Source organism: Neofelis nebulosa, chromosome 8, assembly GCF_028018385.1.
Source record: "Neofelis nebulosa isolate mNeoNeb1 chromosome 8, mNeoNeb1.pri, whole genome shotgun sequence".
NCBI classification, from domain to species: domain Eukaryota; kingdom Metazoa; phylum Chordata; class Mammalia; order Carnivora; family Felidae; genus Neofelis; species Neofelis nebulosa.
The window spans coordinates 8,768,267-8,788,346 of record NC_080789.1 but is presented as its reverse complement, the minus strand read 5'-3'; the positions used below and the strand labels follow the sequence as shown (position 1 = coordinate 8,788,346).

At 40.0% G+C, this 20,080-nt stretch overlaps 1 protein-coding gene across 11 annotated transcripts in view; it reads left to right on the top strand.

Moving 5' to 3' along the window:
* Positions 1-20,080, top strand: part of TNRC6B (trinucleotide repeat containing adaptor 6B) — a 257,779-nt gene that overhangs the window by 68,849 nt on the left and 168,850 nt on the right. For 7 of the 11 annotated variants that reach the window (XM_058682112.1, XM_058682106.1, XM_058682097.1 and 4 more), the window contains one exon: positions 726-816. The exons of the other annotated variants lie outside the window; for them this stretch is intronic. In XM_058682112.1, coding sequence (XP_058538095.1) covers positions 772-816 — 45 coding nt within the window. In that variant the 5' untranslated portion in view covers positions 726-771. Of the gene's footprint in view, positions 1-725; positions 817-20,080 lie in introns of those variants that run through there. 11 annotated transcript variants of the gene reach the window in all.

Sequence of the window (20,080 nt, the reverse complement as noted above, 5' to 3'; positions counted from 1 at the left end):
TAAAAAAGTGGGATCAACCATTAGCGTGTACCCTTATTTCAGTTATAAAATACAGTGAGGGGCGCCTGGGTGGCTCAGTCGGTCAAACGTCCGACTTCAGCTTAGATCATGATCTCACGGTTTGTGAGTTCAAGTCCAGTCTGGCTCTGTGCTGACAGCTGGGAGCCTGGAACCTGCTTTGGATTCTGTGTCTCCTTCTCTGTCTGCCCCTGCACTGCTCACGCTCTGTCTCTCTCTCTCAAAAATAAATAAACACTAAAAAAATTTAAAATATATATACCATGAATATTGAACGTAAACTATAAACCCAGGAAACCTGGACAATCTCAACGGCTTATAATGCTGTGCAGACGGGCCCACTTCTTAGGCGGACGTCCTTTCTGACAGGTCACTATTTGTGCTGTATGAATTGCTGAAGATTTTCACTACCACGTCTGCCAAAAGTCAAGAAAAAAGAGGAAAGAAATCTAGAACTGTGTAACACCCCAGTGCCTTAAACCTTTCCTAACTATCCTACCGTAAGATGGTGAAAATTCCCTCTTACCTCTCTGCTTTCTTTCTTACCGAAGATGCATGGGTGTACTTACACGCACACGCACGCGTGTTACTTACGCTCATCACTTCACCGTATCTATGGTCTTGGTGATACAATTTCAGTCTAATCTTTGAAAAACCGATTTTTTCACTGAATTCCTTATTTTTTTTTCTCTTCTTACCTCTTCCAGGCGGTATTTGTGTGTTTCTGCAGAGTTTTGCACAGAGTCTGTTCCAATGCAAACCAATGAGGGAGAAGTGTCGGAAGAAAGCAGTTCCAAGGTCAGTGGACTACTGAAGATGCAAACGGTTGGAGTACGAATTAAAAACAGAGGCAGAGGAGTGGGTGTTTTGTTTTAGGTGAATTTAGGAATTAGCTTGATTTGGATTCAAACCTAACCTAAGGTTGAGAAGATTTTTTTTCTTTTTGATCTCCGTTTTTCTTATGCCCCATGAGCAATTTAAAACAAATTTTACTGAACTCACAGAGAACTTTATGCTTCATTTGTACAACGGTAGCACTTTATCTTTTAACATTTTATGGTGCAAGTTCTATATTCTTATTTTAAAAATTAAAATGAGTCAGAAGTATTTGAGGTAAAAAGTAAAAGCCTGTCCCTTATTCCTGCCTCACAGAGACATTATTTAGACAGTTATTTTTAAATTATTTAGACAGTTTTTAAAAAATTTTTTTAACGTTTATTCATTTTTTGAGAGAGAGAGAGAGACAGAGACAGAGCACGAGTGGAGGGAAGGGCAGAGAGAGAGGGAGACACCGAATCTGAAGCAGGCTCCAGGCTCCGAGCTGTCAGCGTAGAGCCTGATGTGGGGCTCAAACTCACCGGGAGATCATGACCTGGCCGAAGTGGGACGCTTAACCAACTGAGCCACCCAGGCGCCCCATAGACAGTTTTTATTATAAATGTTTAAACAATAATTTGTTAGGTTTGGTTTTTCAAACTAGAGCTTGAATGTCACCATGTGTTTATGTATACCTATGTGTCTGACTCCATGTCCTGACTCATTCTCTACCTGGTCACGTGGGACCGTCAGTATCCCCTTCATGTCTCTCTCCTTTCAAAATTGTCCCTAGTCCTTCCTGGGCACACCAAGGGTATCTCACCCTGTGTCCTGGACAGTGCCCAGCACCTATCGCTTCATCTGCTGCCCTGGACCTTCCTGAGGGGAGTCTTTCTGTTGCTGCCAGTGCTCCTGGTACTCTCTGTGGGAGGGCTTTTCCCTCTGGCCACTAGAATGCAATTTTGTATGACCTAATCGCTTTCTTGCAGAGACTTCCCCTGATTTAGTAAAAGCCGCTATTGTAAATACCGAAAGAAGACAAGTTGACAGAGTTATTATTAATGTAAAACTTCAGAAGCCCTTGAATCCTTTGGAGGCACAGTGACTATTTCTTATATTTTTCCCAAGGACCACTTCAGGGCTTATTTAATTTCCCTGCTGTGTACGTAAGAGAGAAAATTGAATAGCGCTAACACAGTTACCCATGAATCTGTCTTATTGTTCCACACTTTAGAAGTTAAATATGAAAATTATGTTCTGTAAAAAGTCTTTGATGACATATCAAGAAATCCAAAGGCGAGGAAATGTACTTCATTGGCCTGATTCCCTTAGAAAGAGACTCATCTGATCTAATTTATTTAGTATTTATGTGCCCATGTTGTCACACGGATCTGAAAGCAGATACTATTTTGTCTGTTATATGTGGCTTTGACTCATTGAATGCAGTGATCAGTTTTCTTAGTGCCCAGTCCATATTATACAGTGGAGCTGTGCTTTACTAGGGAAATTCCAGTTCTAGTGTGGATTTACAGACACATCCTGGGCTATAGCTGTTTATTTATGTTTTCTCTTTTATTCTTTTAAAATGAGGTATTATAAAAAATGATACACATTTATAGTCACTTAATTAATTAATTCACAAACACTTATGGGATGCCAGGTATGTGCTGATGTCCTAGGTGGCATGTGCAGACTTACATAAGGCAGGGTCTCTGCATGTTGGGAACCTCTGGTCTCGTTGAGGGAGTTAACCATAGCATAAGGGTGACGATAGTGGTGTTAACTGTGGTATTGGCAGCTGGGTCAGAGCAATGAATTCCTTCTGGAAGGAAGCTTCATGATAGAGGAGGTAGCACTTGGGTTTTGTTGGAAAAATAAGAGGTTCTTTGTTTTTGTGGGTTGGTGAGTGGTGGATAGGAATAGGAAGGGCACTTAAGTAGAGTGAACCCTACGTAGCACATGTAACTGTTCATGAAGTCTAACAGGAGACAGTGAAAAGGTTTATGTGTGTTTTTTAGATATCTTGCTGTGTATTAAACCACACCAAAAATTAGTGGTTTAAAACCACCATTACAATCTCCTGGGCAGAAGAATTCTGATTCATTTATGTAGATTACTTCACCCTCAAGGACAGGAACATAACTTCCCCTTCCTTAAGTGTGGCTTCACACAGTGGGGAGCCTGACCAGCAGCATCTCGGCCAGGTGGTCAAGGTCTGCATCGACAGGATAAGTCATGGTTATAGATAGGATGGACCTTTGATGTGATGTGCTGAAATGGCACCTTACTTCAGTGGTCTTCTTCCCCCAAACCCATTACGCCACCCTAATCCTGAGAGAAACATCAGGCAGATCCCGATAGAGGGATGTCCTACAAAACACCTGACCAAGACTACCCTCAGAACTGTCAAGGGAAAACAAGATATGTCTAAGAAACCATCATAGCCAAAAGGAGCCTAAGGAGACGTGACGATGAAATGTAATGCAATATCCTGGATGAGATCCCGGAAAAGAATAAGATTATTAGGTAAGAAAAGAGAAAATCTGAATAAGGTATGGATTTTAGCTAATACTAATGTGTCAGTATTGGCTCATTAATTGTGACAAAGGTACGGAGATAAGATTAATAATAGGAGATACATATATGGGAAATCACTGCAGTGTTTTATCGTCTCTCGTGATCTGTGATTCACTGAGCTCTATAGGGCAGTTCTGCTCCAAAGTGGTATTGGCTGGGGCTGTAGTCATCCGGAGGACCAACTGGCTAGAAGTGTCCAAAATGACTCACTCACATGGCTGGCAGCTGGCAGTTCGGCTTGAGGCTGTTGACCTGAGCATCAAGGATCCTCTCCACGTGACCTCCGTACAGGGCTTGGGTTTCTCACAGCATGGCGACTGGGATCCAAGAGGGAGTACTGCGTGCATGCAGAAGCCGCAGACTCAGAGGTCACACAGCTCTGTTCTCTCTACCTTGTGCTGAATTAGAGCAAGTCACAGGGCCTCCCCAGATTCAAGCCGAGGAGCCCTCTCAGGGGCATTCCACCTCTCAATGGGAGGACTGGGAGAAAATTTGAGGTCATCTTTCATCCACCCCATAGTGATTAGAGTGTTGGGTGCCAGGTGAAGAGAAGGGAATGACAGAGACCATTAGTCAAGATTGTCTTAGGCTAAGGAGGTTCAAAAACAGGCAACAGATTTCTAAAGCATGGAGGTGAGATGTGCATTTTACTTTTGTGATTTGCTCTCATAACAACTAGTGTTGATGTACAGGAAAGACTAGAATATCTGTATCTTGACACTCAAATTCTCTAAAGGAAGAGAATCTAATTGACCTGGCCCAGCCTGTGGCCTGATTTCCACTGGGTCTTGAGTTCTCTGAGTAGGATGGCAGGGACCACAGATGAAGAAGGAGACACCATGAAAGGACACGTGAACCAGGAGGCAACAACCAGCCCTCCTAGGACAGTCCCCAGTCAATGCTGATGTAATCTTCCACTACATTTCTTACCAAGGACAGACTAGAATTTTTAATTTCAGCTCCACAGCTATTTTTCACTTTCCATTTAGTATAATTTAGGTTGATACTCTAAACGAGTTGGTGTTGGCTTACTAGTTGTAGAAATTCTGTAGCTACAGGCTTGGAATGTTTACTTTTTAAGCGAAATCTGGCAAGCATAGTAAAATCATCATAAAATGGAGCAGTGGAGGGTTTTTGATCTTCTTCTCTGTACTTCTTTGTGTAGTTAAGTGTTTTATAATAAAAACAATAAAAAGACGCTCTAGAGTTTAAGAATTATAGCTATGGATTTAAGCGCCCATGTGTCTTTATTAATTACCATAAATAAAAAACACTTACTGAATCAGGAAGCCAACATTTTAGTTATAATATTCTCTTTATTGTTCTCAGAGGTAACAAATGAATAAATGTAGTCTTCGTCTACAAAGGATAAAGTGATCTATTGATTGGCTTTACAACAAAGAGTTCAATGAGGTGATTTAGACTGTCTCCTGCTTAAGTTTAGGATCCCTCCATCTGAGACTGAATCCTATTTAACAAATTATAACAAGATTTTATGGCTTTTGGTATTTGAAGAGCAGACTGGGAAAGAAACCATGCAGGATAAGTATTTTTCCCATTTGTTTTCCTAGCTGGCAAACAACATAAATTAGATTGGATTCCAGGTCTGGCTCCAAAGTCCATGCTGACTTCAGTCCTCCATCCTGAAGAAGTTAAATGCGGAGTAATCGATTCTGATTACTTCTGTCAGAGAAACTTCTTAGATCGTTCACCTGGGTGTGCTAGAAGGCCTACAAAGGGAGTAGATGCTTTGTGCATTTGAATAATTCATATAGGTTTGGTGTGGACACAGGCTTTCATTTCTCTTGGGTGAATAACCAGGAGTGGAATTGCTGGGTCGTATGGTAACTTTGTGTTTTATTTTTTGAAGAACTGCCAAACTGCTTTCCAAATGGCTTCACCGTTTCCTATTCCCCCCAGAAATATATGAGGGTTCTAATTTGTCCATATCCTCACCAGTTTATTATTGTATGCATTTTTTATTCTAGTGGAATACTATATCATTGTGGTTTTGATTTGTACCTGGCATACTTTTTAAAATGGAAATGAAAAAAAAAATAATAAAGTGATAATAAGATGAGGGTGACCAGGCCCCACACTGGACTTACTGAAAGAGGATCTCAAGAGTTGGGACCCTGGGATCTATTTTTTTTTTTTAATTTTTTTTTTTTTTTTAACATTTATTCATTTTTGAAAGTGAGAGAGACAGAGCATGAGTGGGGGAGGGGTAGAGAGACAGGGAGACACAGAATCCGAAGCAGGCTCCAGGCTCCGAGCTGTCAGCACAGAGCCTGACATGGGGCTCGAACTCTCTGACTGCAAGATCATGACCAGAGCCAAAGTCGGATGCTCAACCGACTGAGCCACCCGGGCACCCCTTGAGATCTATATTTTTCACAAGCACCCCTGGTGATCCCTAAAGCCAGTAGTACACAGATCATGGCTGAACTAAGGGGCCCTCAGAGGAGGCAGAAACCATGAATTCTTAAATTTACCTCTGAAAGATGAGACCTATGCAAGCTTCATAGTGGGGTTCCATCTGGGGAAGGAGGATGGAGATTGAATTTGGAAAGGCTGGCTACAAGGGGGGGGGGGCTCAACTCTTCACTGCACCTGTATTTTTATGTCTTTACAAAAGAGATGGGGGGGGGGGGCTGGGTGGTTCAGTCGGTTAAACGTCCGACTTGGGCTCAGGTCATGATCTCACCGTTCATGAGGTCAAGCCCCAGGTCGGGCTCTGTGCTGACAGCTGGGAGCCTGGAGCCTGCTTCGGATTCTGTGTCCCCTTCTCTCTCTGCTCCTCCCTCACTCATGCTCTGTCTCTGTCTCTCTCTCAAAAATAAACAAACATTAAAAAAATAATAAACATTATAAAAAAGAGAAATCTGAAGCAAATGCTATGAAGCAAATATGTTAAATCTGAGTGGTGGTTACATAGGTGTGTTTGTTATTTTATTTCCTGGACTTTTTTCTATATCTTAAAAATTTTCTATAAAAATAGAAAATTCTGCTTTCTCTGTAGCCCCAACCATCACATTTGTATTCCATTTAGCAAAAAAAAAGAGAACTTGTCACTTCCCTTGGAAGTTGCACACTCAACTGTGCTTTTGTATTTCTTTGACCAGAATTTAATGACATGGCCACAATAAGCTTCAAATGATGTTAGAATTTGTGTTAGCTAAAATTTCTAGGTCTTGTTGCTAAAGAGGAAGTGCTTCAGTGTCTCAAAGTCCACCACATTATCCACTACACTGCTTTTATACTGGTCTTGCCCATCCTGTAGTTGTACAATTGGTTTTTTTTTTTTAACTTTACTTACTAACTTTGAGGAAGAGCATGAGTGGGGGAGGGGCAGAGAGTCTCCCAAGTGGTCTCTGCACCACCAGTGCAGAGCCCAGTGTGGAGCTTGAACCCATGAATGCTTGAGATCATGACTGGAGCTGAAATCAGGAGTTAGAGGTTTAACCGACTCAGCCATCCCAGCGCTCCTGATTTTTTTTTTTTTAAGTAGACTCCACGCCCAGTGAGGAGCCCAATGCTGGGCTTGAACTTAAGACTCTGAGATCAAGACCTGAGCTGAGATCAGGAGTTGGACGCTTAACCAACTGAGCCACCCAGGCACCCCTACAATTGATTCTTTTAAACCTAAAGTATAAGACTTCAGAATTTTAAAAAAAGCTTTTTCAAAAGACTAATTCAGTGAGGGAAAGGAAGATCTTTCAACAGATGGTGCTGGAGCAACCAGGTAACCATATGGAAACACATGAACCATGATTACTGTGTATGTGATTATGTGTGATTACATCACACATAAAACCTAATTTGAGATGGATCATAGGCTGAAACTGTAAAGCTTTTGGAAGACAACATAAGAGATGTCTCTGTGATCTTAAGTAGATTGTAAAAAGCACTAACCATAAAAAAGAATAGTGATTTAGGGGCGCCTGGGTGGCTCAGTCGGTTAAGCGACCAACTTTGGCTTAGATCATGATCTCGTGGTCCATGAGTTCTAGCCCCACATCTGTGCTGACAGCTCAGAGCCTGGAGCCTGCTTCAGATTCTGTGTCCCCCGCTCTCTCTGCCCCTCCCCTGCTTGTGCTCTGTCTCTCTCTTTCAAAAATAAACATTAAAAAAAATTTTTTTAATTCTTTAAGAACAGTTCTTCAGTTGAATTTCATTACAAAAAATTAAACATCTGCTAATACACTGACAACATTAAGAATGTGGAAAAGCTACGGACTTGGAGAAAACACTTGCAATACATTTATCTAATAAAGGTCTCATATCTAGAATATATATAGAATTCCTAAAAATCAATAAGAAAGGTAAAAACTCTGGACAAAAGACATAAATAGATATTTCACAAAATAAGATATGCAAATGGCCATAAAAATAGGATATTCAACATTATTCATGAGGGAAATGTAAGTTAAAACTGATGTGGTATTACACACTCACCAAAATTTGAAAGATTGGCCGTACCAAGTGTCAAAGAATGTGGAGCAACGCAACTCTCATACATTGTTAGGAGGAGTATAAACTGGTATAACTACTTCAGAAACTTTCTCAAATCTCTGATCAAGTTAAACATATGCCTACCCTATAAGCCAGATGTTCTGCTTCTAAGTATGTACCTAATACACATGACTGCATATGTCCACAAAGAGACGTATGAGAATATTTGTGGTAACTTTATTTGTAACAGCCCCAAACCAGATATAGCTTAACTGTCCATCAACAAGTAAATAAATAAATGAATTATAGTATGTTCAGTGAAATACTACTAAGCTTAAAAATTAGACTTTTGAGGGGCGGCTGGGTGGCTCAGTCAGTTAAGCATCTGACTTCGGCTTGGGTCATGATCTCACAGGCCATGAGTTCGAGCTCTGTATCGGGCTCTGTGCTGACAGCTCAGAGCCTGGAGCCTATTTTGGATTCTGTATCTCCCTCTCTCTGCCCCTCCCCCACTCACACTCTGTCTCTCAAAAATAAACATTTAAAAAATTAGACTTTTGATTCACATAAAAACATGCATGAATCTCAAAAACATTATATTGACCGGAAAAAGATGGAAACAAAAGTGTACATTCTCCCAGATTCTAATTATATAAAGTTTATGAACATGTAAAACTCATCCTCAGTGATAGAATCATTCCCCAGGGTATGTATGAGAGTATCCAAGAGAAGAGGCTTGTGGGAGTATTCTGGGGAGATGGACATCTGCTGTCTTCATCCGTGGGGTAGTTACACGGGTACAATTGTATCTAAAATCCACTGAGCACTACACTTACAGTTTATGTATTTTTCTGTGAATTGTACCTCAGTTTAAAAGAGACCAATATTAGGAGCTTCTGCCCTTCCTCTTAGTCTGCTAAGACCATCTTGAATATTGTTCCTGTCATCCACTATATTAGTTGTCCTTAGCTTTATAGTTAGGAAATATATATGCTTTCCTTTCTTTTTTTAAATGAGATTTTATTTATTTATTTATTTATTTATTTATTATTTAATGTTTCTTGAGAGAGAGAGAGAGAGAGCAGGAGTTGGGGAGGGGCAGAGAGGGGGAGGGAGTCACATAATTTGAAACAGGCTTGGGGCACCTGGGTGGCTCCGTCGGTTAAGCGTCTGACTTCGACTCCAGTCATGATCTCATAGCTTGGGTGTTCGAGCCCTGTGTGGGGCTCTGCACTGACAGCTTGGAGCCTGGAGCCTGCTTCAGATTCTATGTCTCCATGTCTCTCTCTGCTCCTCCCTGGCTTGTGCGCTCTCTCTCTCCCTCTCTCTCTCTCAAAAATAAACATACATTAAAAAAACAACAACAAAACAAAAACCTGAAACAGGCTTCAGTCTCTATGCTGTAGCACAGAGCCCAATACAGGAATTGAACTGAGGAACTGTGAGATCATGACCTAGGCCAAAGTCGGACACTTAACCAACCGAGCCATCCAGATGCCCCTAAAGATTTTATTTTTAAGTAATCTCTACACCCAGCGTGGGGCCCAAACTCACAACCCCAAGATCAAGAGTCTTATGCTTCACCTACTGAGCCAGCCAGCTGCCCCTGCATGCTTTCTTTTAAAAACATGGATAGGATTTAGCAATTAATTTGATGTGGAGGAAAAAGGAAAAGGAGATATCAATAATGACATCAAGACTTTAAGCTGAGTGACTGGAAGAAAGAGGGTGCTGCTGTTAAAAATAGGAAACACGAGGGGCGCCTGAGTGGCTCAGCTGGTTAAGCGTCCGACTTCGGCTCAGGTCCAGATCTAGTGGTTTGTGAGTTCGGGCCCCGTATTGGGCTGTGTGCTGACAGCGCAGAGCCTGGAGCCTCCTTCGGATTCTGTGTCTCTCGCTCTGCCCCTCCCCTGCTCGCGCTCTGTCTCTGTCTCAAAAATAAATAAAACATTTTTTAAAAAATTAAAAAAAGAATAGGAAACATGAGAGAAGAAACAGGTGGGGGGAGGGTAGGATGAATTCTGTGTTAAACAGAATTTGAGATAGTGTCTTTGTGGCAGTGTGTGGCAGCCAGGTGAAACCAGGAGGCTGGAAACAGGATGATTCAGGGCTGAAAATAACTGAATTGGAGAGAATCATTCAAATGGAACAGTTGAAACCGTGAGGTTAGATGAAATTTCTGTGGCAAAATGTGAAGACATGGGTTCAGTGACAGAACCTGGGGAAATAGATGTTTGGAGAGCAGTTAAGAAAGAGAAGCAGAGATTAGCAAGTTAGAGTCAGGAAATATTTATCAAACAACTTTTTGTGCCAGGTTTATAGTGAACAAGACAGTCAAGAATCTCTGTACCAGGAAGTTTGCATTTTTGGTTGGGGGAGATAGACAACAAACACACAAGTAAGCGTTCCTTTTAGGCGGTGATATGTGTTAAGCCAGAGTGACTGAGTGGGAAGCTATTTTAGCTGGGTGGTCAGAGAAGGTCTGTTCAGAGAGATGCGCTTGAGCTGATGCCTCAAGGATATGAAGGAAGCTTCCATGTGATGATATGAGAGAATATTCCTAAGGCAAAGGCATAAATTCAAAGGCTCTAAGATTGGGTGAGAGAGAAGAAAAGAAATGGAGAGTGTAGTCTAGTACAAGGCAGAGGAGATTTTAAATGGGTGGCTCTTTGAATGATGGCTACTACGTCAACTGTTACATAGTGGACAAGGAGAAATAGAGATGCTAAGTGGCAAGGATATTCCACTTAGTAATAAAATCACTAAGAATTGAAAGAAGGATGACATTACACTAAGTAATGTATAGAATTGTTGAATCACTGTAGTGTATACTTGAAAGTGATATAACACTGTATGTTAACTATACTGCAATTAAAATTAAAAGCTTAATTTAAAAAAAGAAGAACGCATCGAAAACAGACTCTGTCAGATATTTGCATACCTATGTTCGTAGCCGCCTTATTTACAGTGGCCAAGTAGTAAAACCAACCCAGTGTCGCTTGGCAGATGAATGGATAAACAAAAAGTGGTATATCCCAACAATGGAATAAGCTTTAGCCTTAAAAAGGAAGAAAATTCTGACACCTGCTACAACACGCATGAACCTTGAAGACATTATGCTTAGTGAAATAAGCCAGTCACCAAAGGACAAATCCTGCATGATTCTTATTTGTATAAGGTGCCTAGGGTGGTGCCTCATAGAAACAGAGAACAGCGTGGTGGTTGCCAGGGACTGAAGGGAGAGGGGAAGAGAAAGTATAAAGTTTCAGTTTGGAAAGATGAGAAAAATTCCGGAGATGTATGCTGGTGATGGTTGCACAGCAATGTGAACATACTTAATGCCATTGAACTGCATGCGTAAAAATGGTTAAAATACCAAAATTTTAAAAAGATTTTATTTTTAAGTCATCTCTATACCCAACATGGGGCTCGAAATTATAACCCTGACACCAAGAGTTGCATGCTCCACCGAATGAGCAAGCCAGGTTCTCCTAAGACACCATAATTTTTCAAAAATCCATTGGGACTTCTGCTACTGGGCAAGATGGAGTATCAGGGACAGATTTTACCCTCCCACTGGAAATAACCACTTAAAAGTAGACAAAATATAGATAGATGGATATATATATATATATACATATATATATATACATATATATATACATACATACATACATATACATGTATAAACATGTATTATACATATTTTATATATATATGTGTGTGTGTGTATATATATATGTGTATATATATATATATAGGACACAAAAGGAACAGACTGTTTCAAAGTAATCTGTGTTCTAGAACAAAGCTCAAAAATATTTTTGGAATATTTGTAAATGGGAATACAAAATATTCAGTACTCAGCAGTGTAAAATTTGTAATATCCGGTATCCAAGCAAAGATCATCAGACACGTAAAACCCAGGAAAATACAGACCGTAGTGAAGGAAAAAAAATCTGTTGAAATCAACCCACAACTGACACAGATTAAAATTAGCAGACAGGAATATTAAAATACTTACTATAATTGTATTCAGATATTTAAGAAGTCAAGTAGAAACGTGGAAGATAAGATTCAAATCAAATTTCTAGAGTTGGGTATGTGGGTGGCTCAGTTGGTTGAGTGTCCAACTCTTGATTTTGGCTCAAGTCATGATCCCAGGGTTATGGGATCAACCCTGCATTGGGCTCTGTGCTGAGCGTAGAGCCTGCGTAAGATTCTTTCTCTCCTTCTGCCCATCTCCCCCATTGCATGCTCTCTAAAATAAGTAAATAAATAAAATTTAAAAATGTTTCTAGAGTTTACAACTATAATGTCTGAGATGAAAAATATACTGGATGAGATTAGTGACAGATTAGACATTGCAGAATAAAAGATTAGAGAATTTAAAGTCATGCTAATAGAAAATATCCAATATGAAACACAGGAAAAAGAGTAAAGAACAAAATATGGAAAGATGATGAGGGTGCTGTACAAAACTTCAGTCTATCTAATGTAAGTGTAATTGTAGTCTCTGAAGAAGAGGGAAGGAAGTAGAAAAGAAAAATCTGAGAAATAATGGCCCCAAATTTGATAAAAACTGTAAACCCACAGATCCAAGAAGTTATATGTTCCTTAAAAAAATAAAAAAAGAAGTTATATGTTCTTGACAGATGAAGAATACCACACTAAAGCACATCATAATCAAATTACTCAAAATGAACGATAGAGAAAATCTTAAAACCAAAAGACAATGGACACTGTTAACAGAGGAACAAAGATAAGAATTTGCCTTTAAAAACAATGCAGCGGTCTTTACTGAAAGAAAAACTGTTAACCTTGAATTCTATAAGCAGTGAAATTTCTTTCAAGAATGAAGGCTAAATAAAATCTATTTCTTTCTTTTTTTTTTTTTAATGTTTACTTATTTTTGATAGAACACAAGTGGGGGAGGAGAAGAGAGAGAGGGAGACACAAAACCCGAAGCAGGCTCCAGGCTCTGAGCTGTCAGCACAGAGCCCAGCACGGGGCCCGAGCCCACAGACCGTGAGATCATGACCTGAACCAAAGTCGGACGCTTAAGCAATTGAGCCACCCAGGTGCCCCTAAAGTCTATTTCAAACACACAAAAGCTGAAATAATTCATCATCAGCATACCCATACTATAGGAAATGTGAAAGGGAGACTGAAAGGGATGCCAGATGGAAATATGAATCTACACAAAGAAATGAAGAGCTCAGGAAATGGAAACTACATGGGTAGATATAGAAGACTTTTTCTATTATTTAAACCTTTTAAAAAGGTAATTGTTTGAACAAAAGTTCTGCAGATGCGTTGTGTGTTGATATCTGTATAATGTACAATAACAGTAGCATAAAGGCCAAGACAGGAAGGTAGAAGAATACTATTGTAGGTTCTTATGTTGTATGTAAATTAGTATAATCTCACTTGAAGAGAGGGGGATACTTCCCAACTCCTTTTGTGAGGTCAGGATTACTCTGATACCAAAACCAAAGACATTGCGAGAAAACTACAGAACAGTGTCTCTCATGAAGTAGGTGCAACAATTATAAACAGAATTTGAATATATAGTATAACACATGACCAGGTAGGATTTCCCCCAGGAATGCAAGGTTGGTTGAACATACAAGAATCAATCAATGTGTGGGGCGCCTGGGTGGCGCAGTCGGTTAGGCGTCCGACTTCAGCCAGGTCACGATCTCGCGGTCCGTGAGTTCGAGCCCCGCGTCAGGCTATGGGCTGATGGCTCGGAGCCTGGAGCCTGTTTCTGATTCTGTGTCTCCCTCTCTCTCTGCCCCTCCCCCGTTCATGCTCTGTCTCTCTCTGTCCCAAAAATAAAATTAAAAATGTTGGAAAAAAAAAAAAAAAAAAAAAAAAAGAATCAATCAATGTGTAATTCATCACGTTAACAAATTAAAAAAGAAAAACCCTAGGATCCACTCAAAAGATGCAGAAAAAGCATTTGACAAATGCCACATCCATTCCTGATAAAAAAAAAAAGTGTCAGCAAGCTAGGAATAGAAGGGAACTATTTGACCTGATAAAGGGCTTTCATGAAAATCCTACAGTTGACATTAAACTTAATGGTGAAAGACTGAATGATTTACTTCTTAGATGAAGAACAATGAGAAAAGATGTCTGCTGTGACCACAAAAAACACAGAATGTTTCACCACCACTGAAAACCACAAAACATTGCTGAGAGAAAATAAAGTCAACCTAAATAAAAGGAGAGATATACCTGTTTATACGTCAGAATATTCAATATTGTTGGGGCGCCTGGTGGCTCAGTCAGTTAAGCATCCGACTCTTAATTTTAGCTCAGGTTATGATCTCACAGTTTGTGGGATCAAGCCCTGAGTCAGGCTCCATACTAAAAGCACAGAGCCTTGGGATTCTCTTTCTCCCTCTCTCTGCCCCTCCCCTTCTCGTGTTTTCTCTCTCTCTCTCTCTCTCTCTCTCTCTCACAAAATGAATAAATAAACTTTAAAAAAAAGATTCAATATTGTTTAGCTGTTGCTAAGAGTCAGTCCAATCCCTATCAAAATCCTAGCAGACTCTTTTTGTGAAAAAGCTGATTTCTGAAATTCATATGGAAATGCATAGGGCATAGAACAGCTGTAGTAGTCTGCTAGGGTTGCTCTAACAAAGTACCACAAACTGAGTGACTTAAACAACAGAAATGTATTGTCTCACAGTCCTAGAGGCCTGAAGTACAAGGTCAAGGTGTTGGCAGGGCTATGTTCCATGTGAAGGGACTAGGGGAGGGTCTTTTCCAGGCCTCTCTCTTAGCTTCTGATTTCTGCCTTCTCTTCTAGTTTCTTGACTTGTTGCAGTATAACCCAGTCTTCACATGGCATTCTTCCTGCGTGCGCATCTGTCTTTGTGTCCAAATTTCACCCTTTGTATAAGAGGACACGGTCATACTGGATTAGAGTCCACCCTAATAACTTTATAGTTACCTCTGTAAAGACCCCATCTCCAAATAAGATCATGTTCTGAAGTATCGGAGGTTAGAACTCCAGTGTATCTTTTTTCTTTTTTTGGTGGGGGGACACTATTCAACCCATAATAATAATCAAAGCAGCTTTTGAATTGAACAAAGTTGGATGCTAATACTTCCTGATTTCAGAACTTACTGTAAAGCTACAGCAATAAAGACCCTGTGGTATTGGAAAAAAGACAGAGACCAGTGGAGCAGAAGAGAGATCCCAACATAAACCCACATATATATGGACAAGTGATCTTTGACAAAGGCAATTTTGTGGAGGCAATTCAATGGAGAAAGGATTTTTTTTTTTCAACAAATGGTGTTAGGACAGTTGGATATCCATATGCAAAAAATAAACATACATCTAGACCTTATAGCATATATAAAAGTTAACTGAAAATGGATCTTAGATCTAAATGTAAAATCTAGAATTATAATGCTTCTAGAAGAAGATGTAAGAGAAAATCTGTGGTTAGGCAAAGATTTCTTAGATCTCACAGCGAACTTCTGCTCTTTGAAAGATGCTGTTAGTGAGAATGAGAAGGCAAGCCACAGATTGGGAGGAAACACATGCACAGCATCTGCCCAAATAAGGATTAGTATCTAGAATCTATTAAATCTGTTAAAAACTTTGAAAGCTCAGTAATAGGAAAACAAATAACCCAATTTTAAAAAATGAGCAAAGAATTGGAAGACATTTATCCAAAGAAGATACACAATCGGCCAATAAGTGCATGAAAAGATGCTCAGCATCGTTACTCATTAAGGAACTACAATCAAAACCACAGTGACATAGCACTTCACACCCGTTGGGATGGCTGTTATCAAATGGACAGGTGATAACAAGTGTGGTTGAGGATGTGGAGAATTAGAACCATTGGACACTGCTGGTGGGTATGTCAAATGGTGCATCCACTTTGAGAAACAGTTTGGTAGGCTTTCAAAAAGTTAAACATACAGTTCTCGTATGACCCAGCAATCCCACTCCTGGGTATTCACCCAAGAAAAATGACAGCTTGTGTCCACACAGAAACTTGTATACAAGTGTTTATAACAGCATTATTTACAATAGCAAAAAAGTGGAAACAATCAAAATATCCATCAGCTGGTGATGTAAACAAAATATGGTATATCTATACAATGGGACAGTATTAAGCCATAAAATGGAATGAGGTACTGATATATGATACAATATGGATGAAACTTGAAAACATTATGCCAAGTGAAAGCAGACAGACACAAAACACCACATATTGTATGACTTCATTTATATATGAAATGTTCAGAATAGGCCAATCTGTAGAGACAGGAAGCAGGTTCGTGGTTATCTGGTGCTGGAAAGAAGGATGAAGGGAGGGCAAAATGGGGAGTGACTGTCAATAAGGTCAAATTTCCTTTTTGGGATGATAGAAATGTTCTAAAATTAGATTGTGGTGATCAATGCACAACTCTGTAAATATATTAAAAACTATTGAATTGTATATTTTAAACAGGTGAACTTTATGGCATGTATATTGTATCTCAGTAAAGATGCTTCGGGACACCTGGCTGGCTCTGTTGATAGAGCATGCAACTCTTGATCTTGGGGTCATGAGTTCAAGCCCCACATTGGGTGTGGAGCTTACTTTAGAAAAAAGAGAGAGAGAGAGAGAGAAATAAATCTGCTTAAAAGAATGGTAAAAAATTTGAACAGCATTTTACCAGAGAATGGATGGCAAAGAAACTCATGAAAAGATGTTCAATGTCAATGCAATTAAAACCACAATTAGAGGGGCGCCTGGGTGGCTCAGTCAGTTAAGCATCCAACTCTTGGTTTCCACTCAGGTCCTGATTTCACAGTTCATGGGTTCAAGCCCTGTGTCAGGCTTTGCGCTGACAGTGCGGAGCCTGTTTGGGATTCTTTCTTTCTGCTCCTCTCCTGATTACTGTATCTCTCTCTCTCTCTCTCTCTCTCAAAAATAAATAAATTAAACTTAAAAAATAAAAAAGCAGTTAGAGTAGCTAAAGTTAAAAAGACTTACTGGGGCGTCTGGGTGCCTCAGTTGGTTAAGTGTCCAACTTCTGCTCAGAGTAATCTCCAGGTTAGTGAGTTCAAACCCCTCATTGGGCTCGCTGCTGTCAGTGTGGAGACTACTTAGAATCCTCTGTCCTCCTGTCTCTCTGACCCTCCCGCACTCGTGATCTCTCTTCAAAAATAAATAAAACATTAAAAGAAAAGGAAGACCTGGGTGTTGGTAAGATATGGAAGAACTGGAACTCTCATACTCTGCTGGTGGGGAGATAAAATGCTACAGCCACTTTGGAATACAGAGACTGTTTCTTAAAAAGTTAAACATATCACTACCCTATGATCCAACTGTTCCACTGTTAGAGGCTGAATTGTGTTCCCTGTTCACTCCCCTGCCCCCACTCCTGTGCCAGTTTACACGTTGGAAGCCTTAACTCCCGTTACCTCAGAATGTGACCTTGCTTGGAGTTAGGGACTTTGCAGAGGTAATCAAATTAAAATAGGTCATTAGGGTAGGCCATAATCCAGTGTGACTAGTGGCTATAAAAAGAGGAAATTTAGACAGAGAGACACAAACACAGGGAGAATGCCATGTGAACGTGAAGACGGCCATTTGCAAGCCAAGGGGAGAGGCCTGGGACAGATCTTTCCCTCACGGCCTTCCTAAGGAACCAGCACTGGCAAAATCTTCATTTCCCACTTCTAGCTTCCAGATCTGTGTGAGACAATACATTGCTGTTCCTGAAAGCATACAATCTGTGGTACCTTGTCATGGCATCCCTAGCAAACTAATATACATTGCTAAGTACCCAATGAAAAAGAAAGTGTACAAAAACTTCTAAATGAATGTTCATAGCAGCTTTTTGTAATAGCCCAAGTCTGGAAACAACCCAGCCACCCATCAACAGGTGACTGACAAATTGTGGTAGATTCTATGCAGTGGAGTAGTGCTCCCTATAAGAGGGAAGTGAACTACTAATACATGAAACTGTATGGATGAATTTCAGAATAATTCTGATCAAAAGAAGCCAGACCAAAAAAAAAAAAAAAAAAGTATGTCCCGGTGATTACCTGTATATACACTCTAGAAAATGCAAACTAATCTATAATGACAGAAAGCATGTTAGTGGTTGCCCAGGGAGGGGGAGCAGGAGTAAAAAGTTGCTCATTAAAAAAAAAATTGTTTGTTTTGAGACAGCATGCACACGTGTGCACAAGCAGTATAGGGGTAGATAGAAGAAGAGACAGAATCCCAAGCAGGCTCTGTGCCATCAGCACAGAACTCAATGCGGGGCTCAAACCCATGAACTATGAGATCACGACCTGAGCCTAGATCAGGAGTCGACACTTAACCAACTGAGCCACCCAGGTGCCCCTTTCAGGCTTATCTCTTAAATATCAGTAGATCACTGCAGATCCTCTTTCCTTTGCTGTCCTGCCCACTGCTCCCTTGCAGTGTATTCAATAAACCTCAGTCTCCTTTAAAAAATAATAAATAAGCGGCACTTGGGAAGCTCAGTCAATTAAGTATCCGACTTCGGTTCAGGTCATGATCTCATGGTTCATGGGTTTGAGCCCCGCATCGGGCTCTGTGCTGACATCTCAGAGCCTGGAGCCTGCTTCGGATTCTGTGTCTCCCTCTCTCTCTCTCTCTGCCCCTCTCCTGCTCATGCTCTGTCTCTCTCTCAAAAACAAACATTTAAAAAAAAGTAATACAATTAAAAATTAAAAATAAATAAATATCAGTAGATAATCATAGATAATCAGACATCTGATAAAAACCTATGACTGGAAGATAGCGACCAAAGCAAACATAAAAGAGGAATGTAGAGGAAACAAGGTAATATAGAGAGTGAAAGAAAATTAAAACAAAACAAAACAATATTTTCAGAGATAAGAGTTGGTATTATAATCATGGAACAAAAATAGGACTGTAAAAAAAAAAAGACTTCAGAGAACAAGTAAAAGCTTTCAAAAACTAAGTCACAATAACAAATTCTTTTAAAAATTAGAAGTATTGGAAGGTAAAGTTGAGAGAATCTCCAGGTAGTAAAAGAAAAAGTCGAAGAGATAAAAGGGGAGAGAAAAGAAAATTCATGGATCAATCCTGTAAATTCAACATTGAAGAAGGAATTCCTGGAGGGGATAAAATTGTCAAATAAATAAGTAGAGAAAATGCCCCAAACCTGAAGAACCCGAGTTTCTGGATTGCAAGTACCTACCCAGAAGCTGAATAAATAAAAAAAAAAGAACCATACTTCGAGGTTTGCATTTGTGTAACACTGAGGAGAAGTGAAAGACCCTACAAGTTTCTGGAGAAGAAACAGGTCATGGCCAAAACATTACGATTTAGAATATTGTCAGATTTCTATATTGCATCTCTGGGAACTAGAAGACAATGAAGTGTGGCTTCAAATTTTTGGAGAGAGAAAGATTTACTAATTTGAACTTTTTTTTTATTTTTTAAATGCTTTTGAATGTTTATTCTTCAGGGAGAGAGAGACTAGCACGAGTGGGGGAGGGCAGAGAGAGAGGGAGACACAGAATCCAAAGCAGGCTCCAGGCTCCAAGCTGTCAGCGTGGAGCCCGATGCGGTGCCCGAGCCCATGAGCCATGAGATCGTGACCTGAGCTGAAGTCACACACTCAGCCGACTGAGCCACCCAGGCGCTCCTACTAACTTGAACTTCTAATTTGATTATGTATGTGGGTTAAAAAAATATTCCAAATGTCAATAATATATATGGATAAAATAAGGACATTTCAGTCATTCCAGAGATCAAAAATTTTACTTTCCATATACCTTTTGTCAGGCATTCACTAGAATATATGTTCCACCTAAACCAGAGACTAAACCATAAAAGAAGACAAAGGATCTGGGGAACAGATGCTCCAGGGTAGGAGAGAGAGCCAGGAATTTCAGAGCTGAAGGGGAAAAGACATCCCTGGCAAAGTGTCAGCAATTTAGCGGCCTAGAAAGCAAACAATCTAGACTGGAACATGAGAAAACCCCTGAGGAATGTCTCCAAGACTGGAATGAAATTGATAGATTACCTGAAGTGTTTGAATTTATTAAGAGGAGATTTACAACTCTGTTGGAGAGTTTGAGGATGAATTAGTGAAAAATACATAATAAATACTAAGCCTCCCCAAAACTGAAAGAAAGTAGTAATTGTTAGTTCTGGGGAAAACAAAGAATTGTACAAGAAAAGCA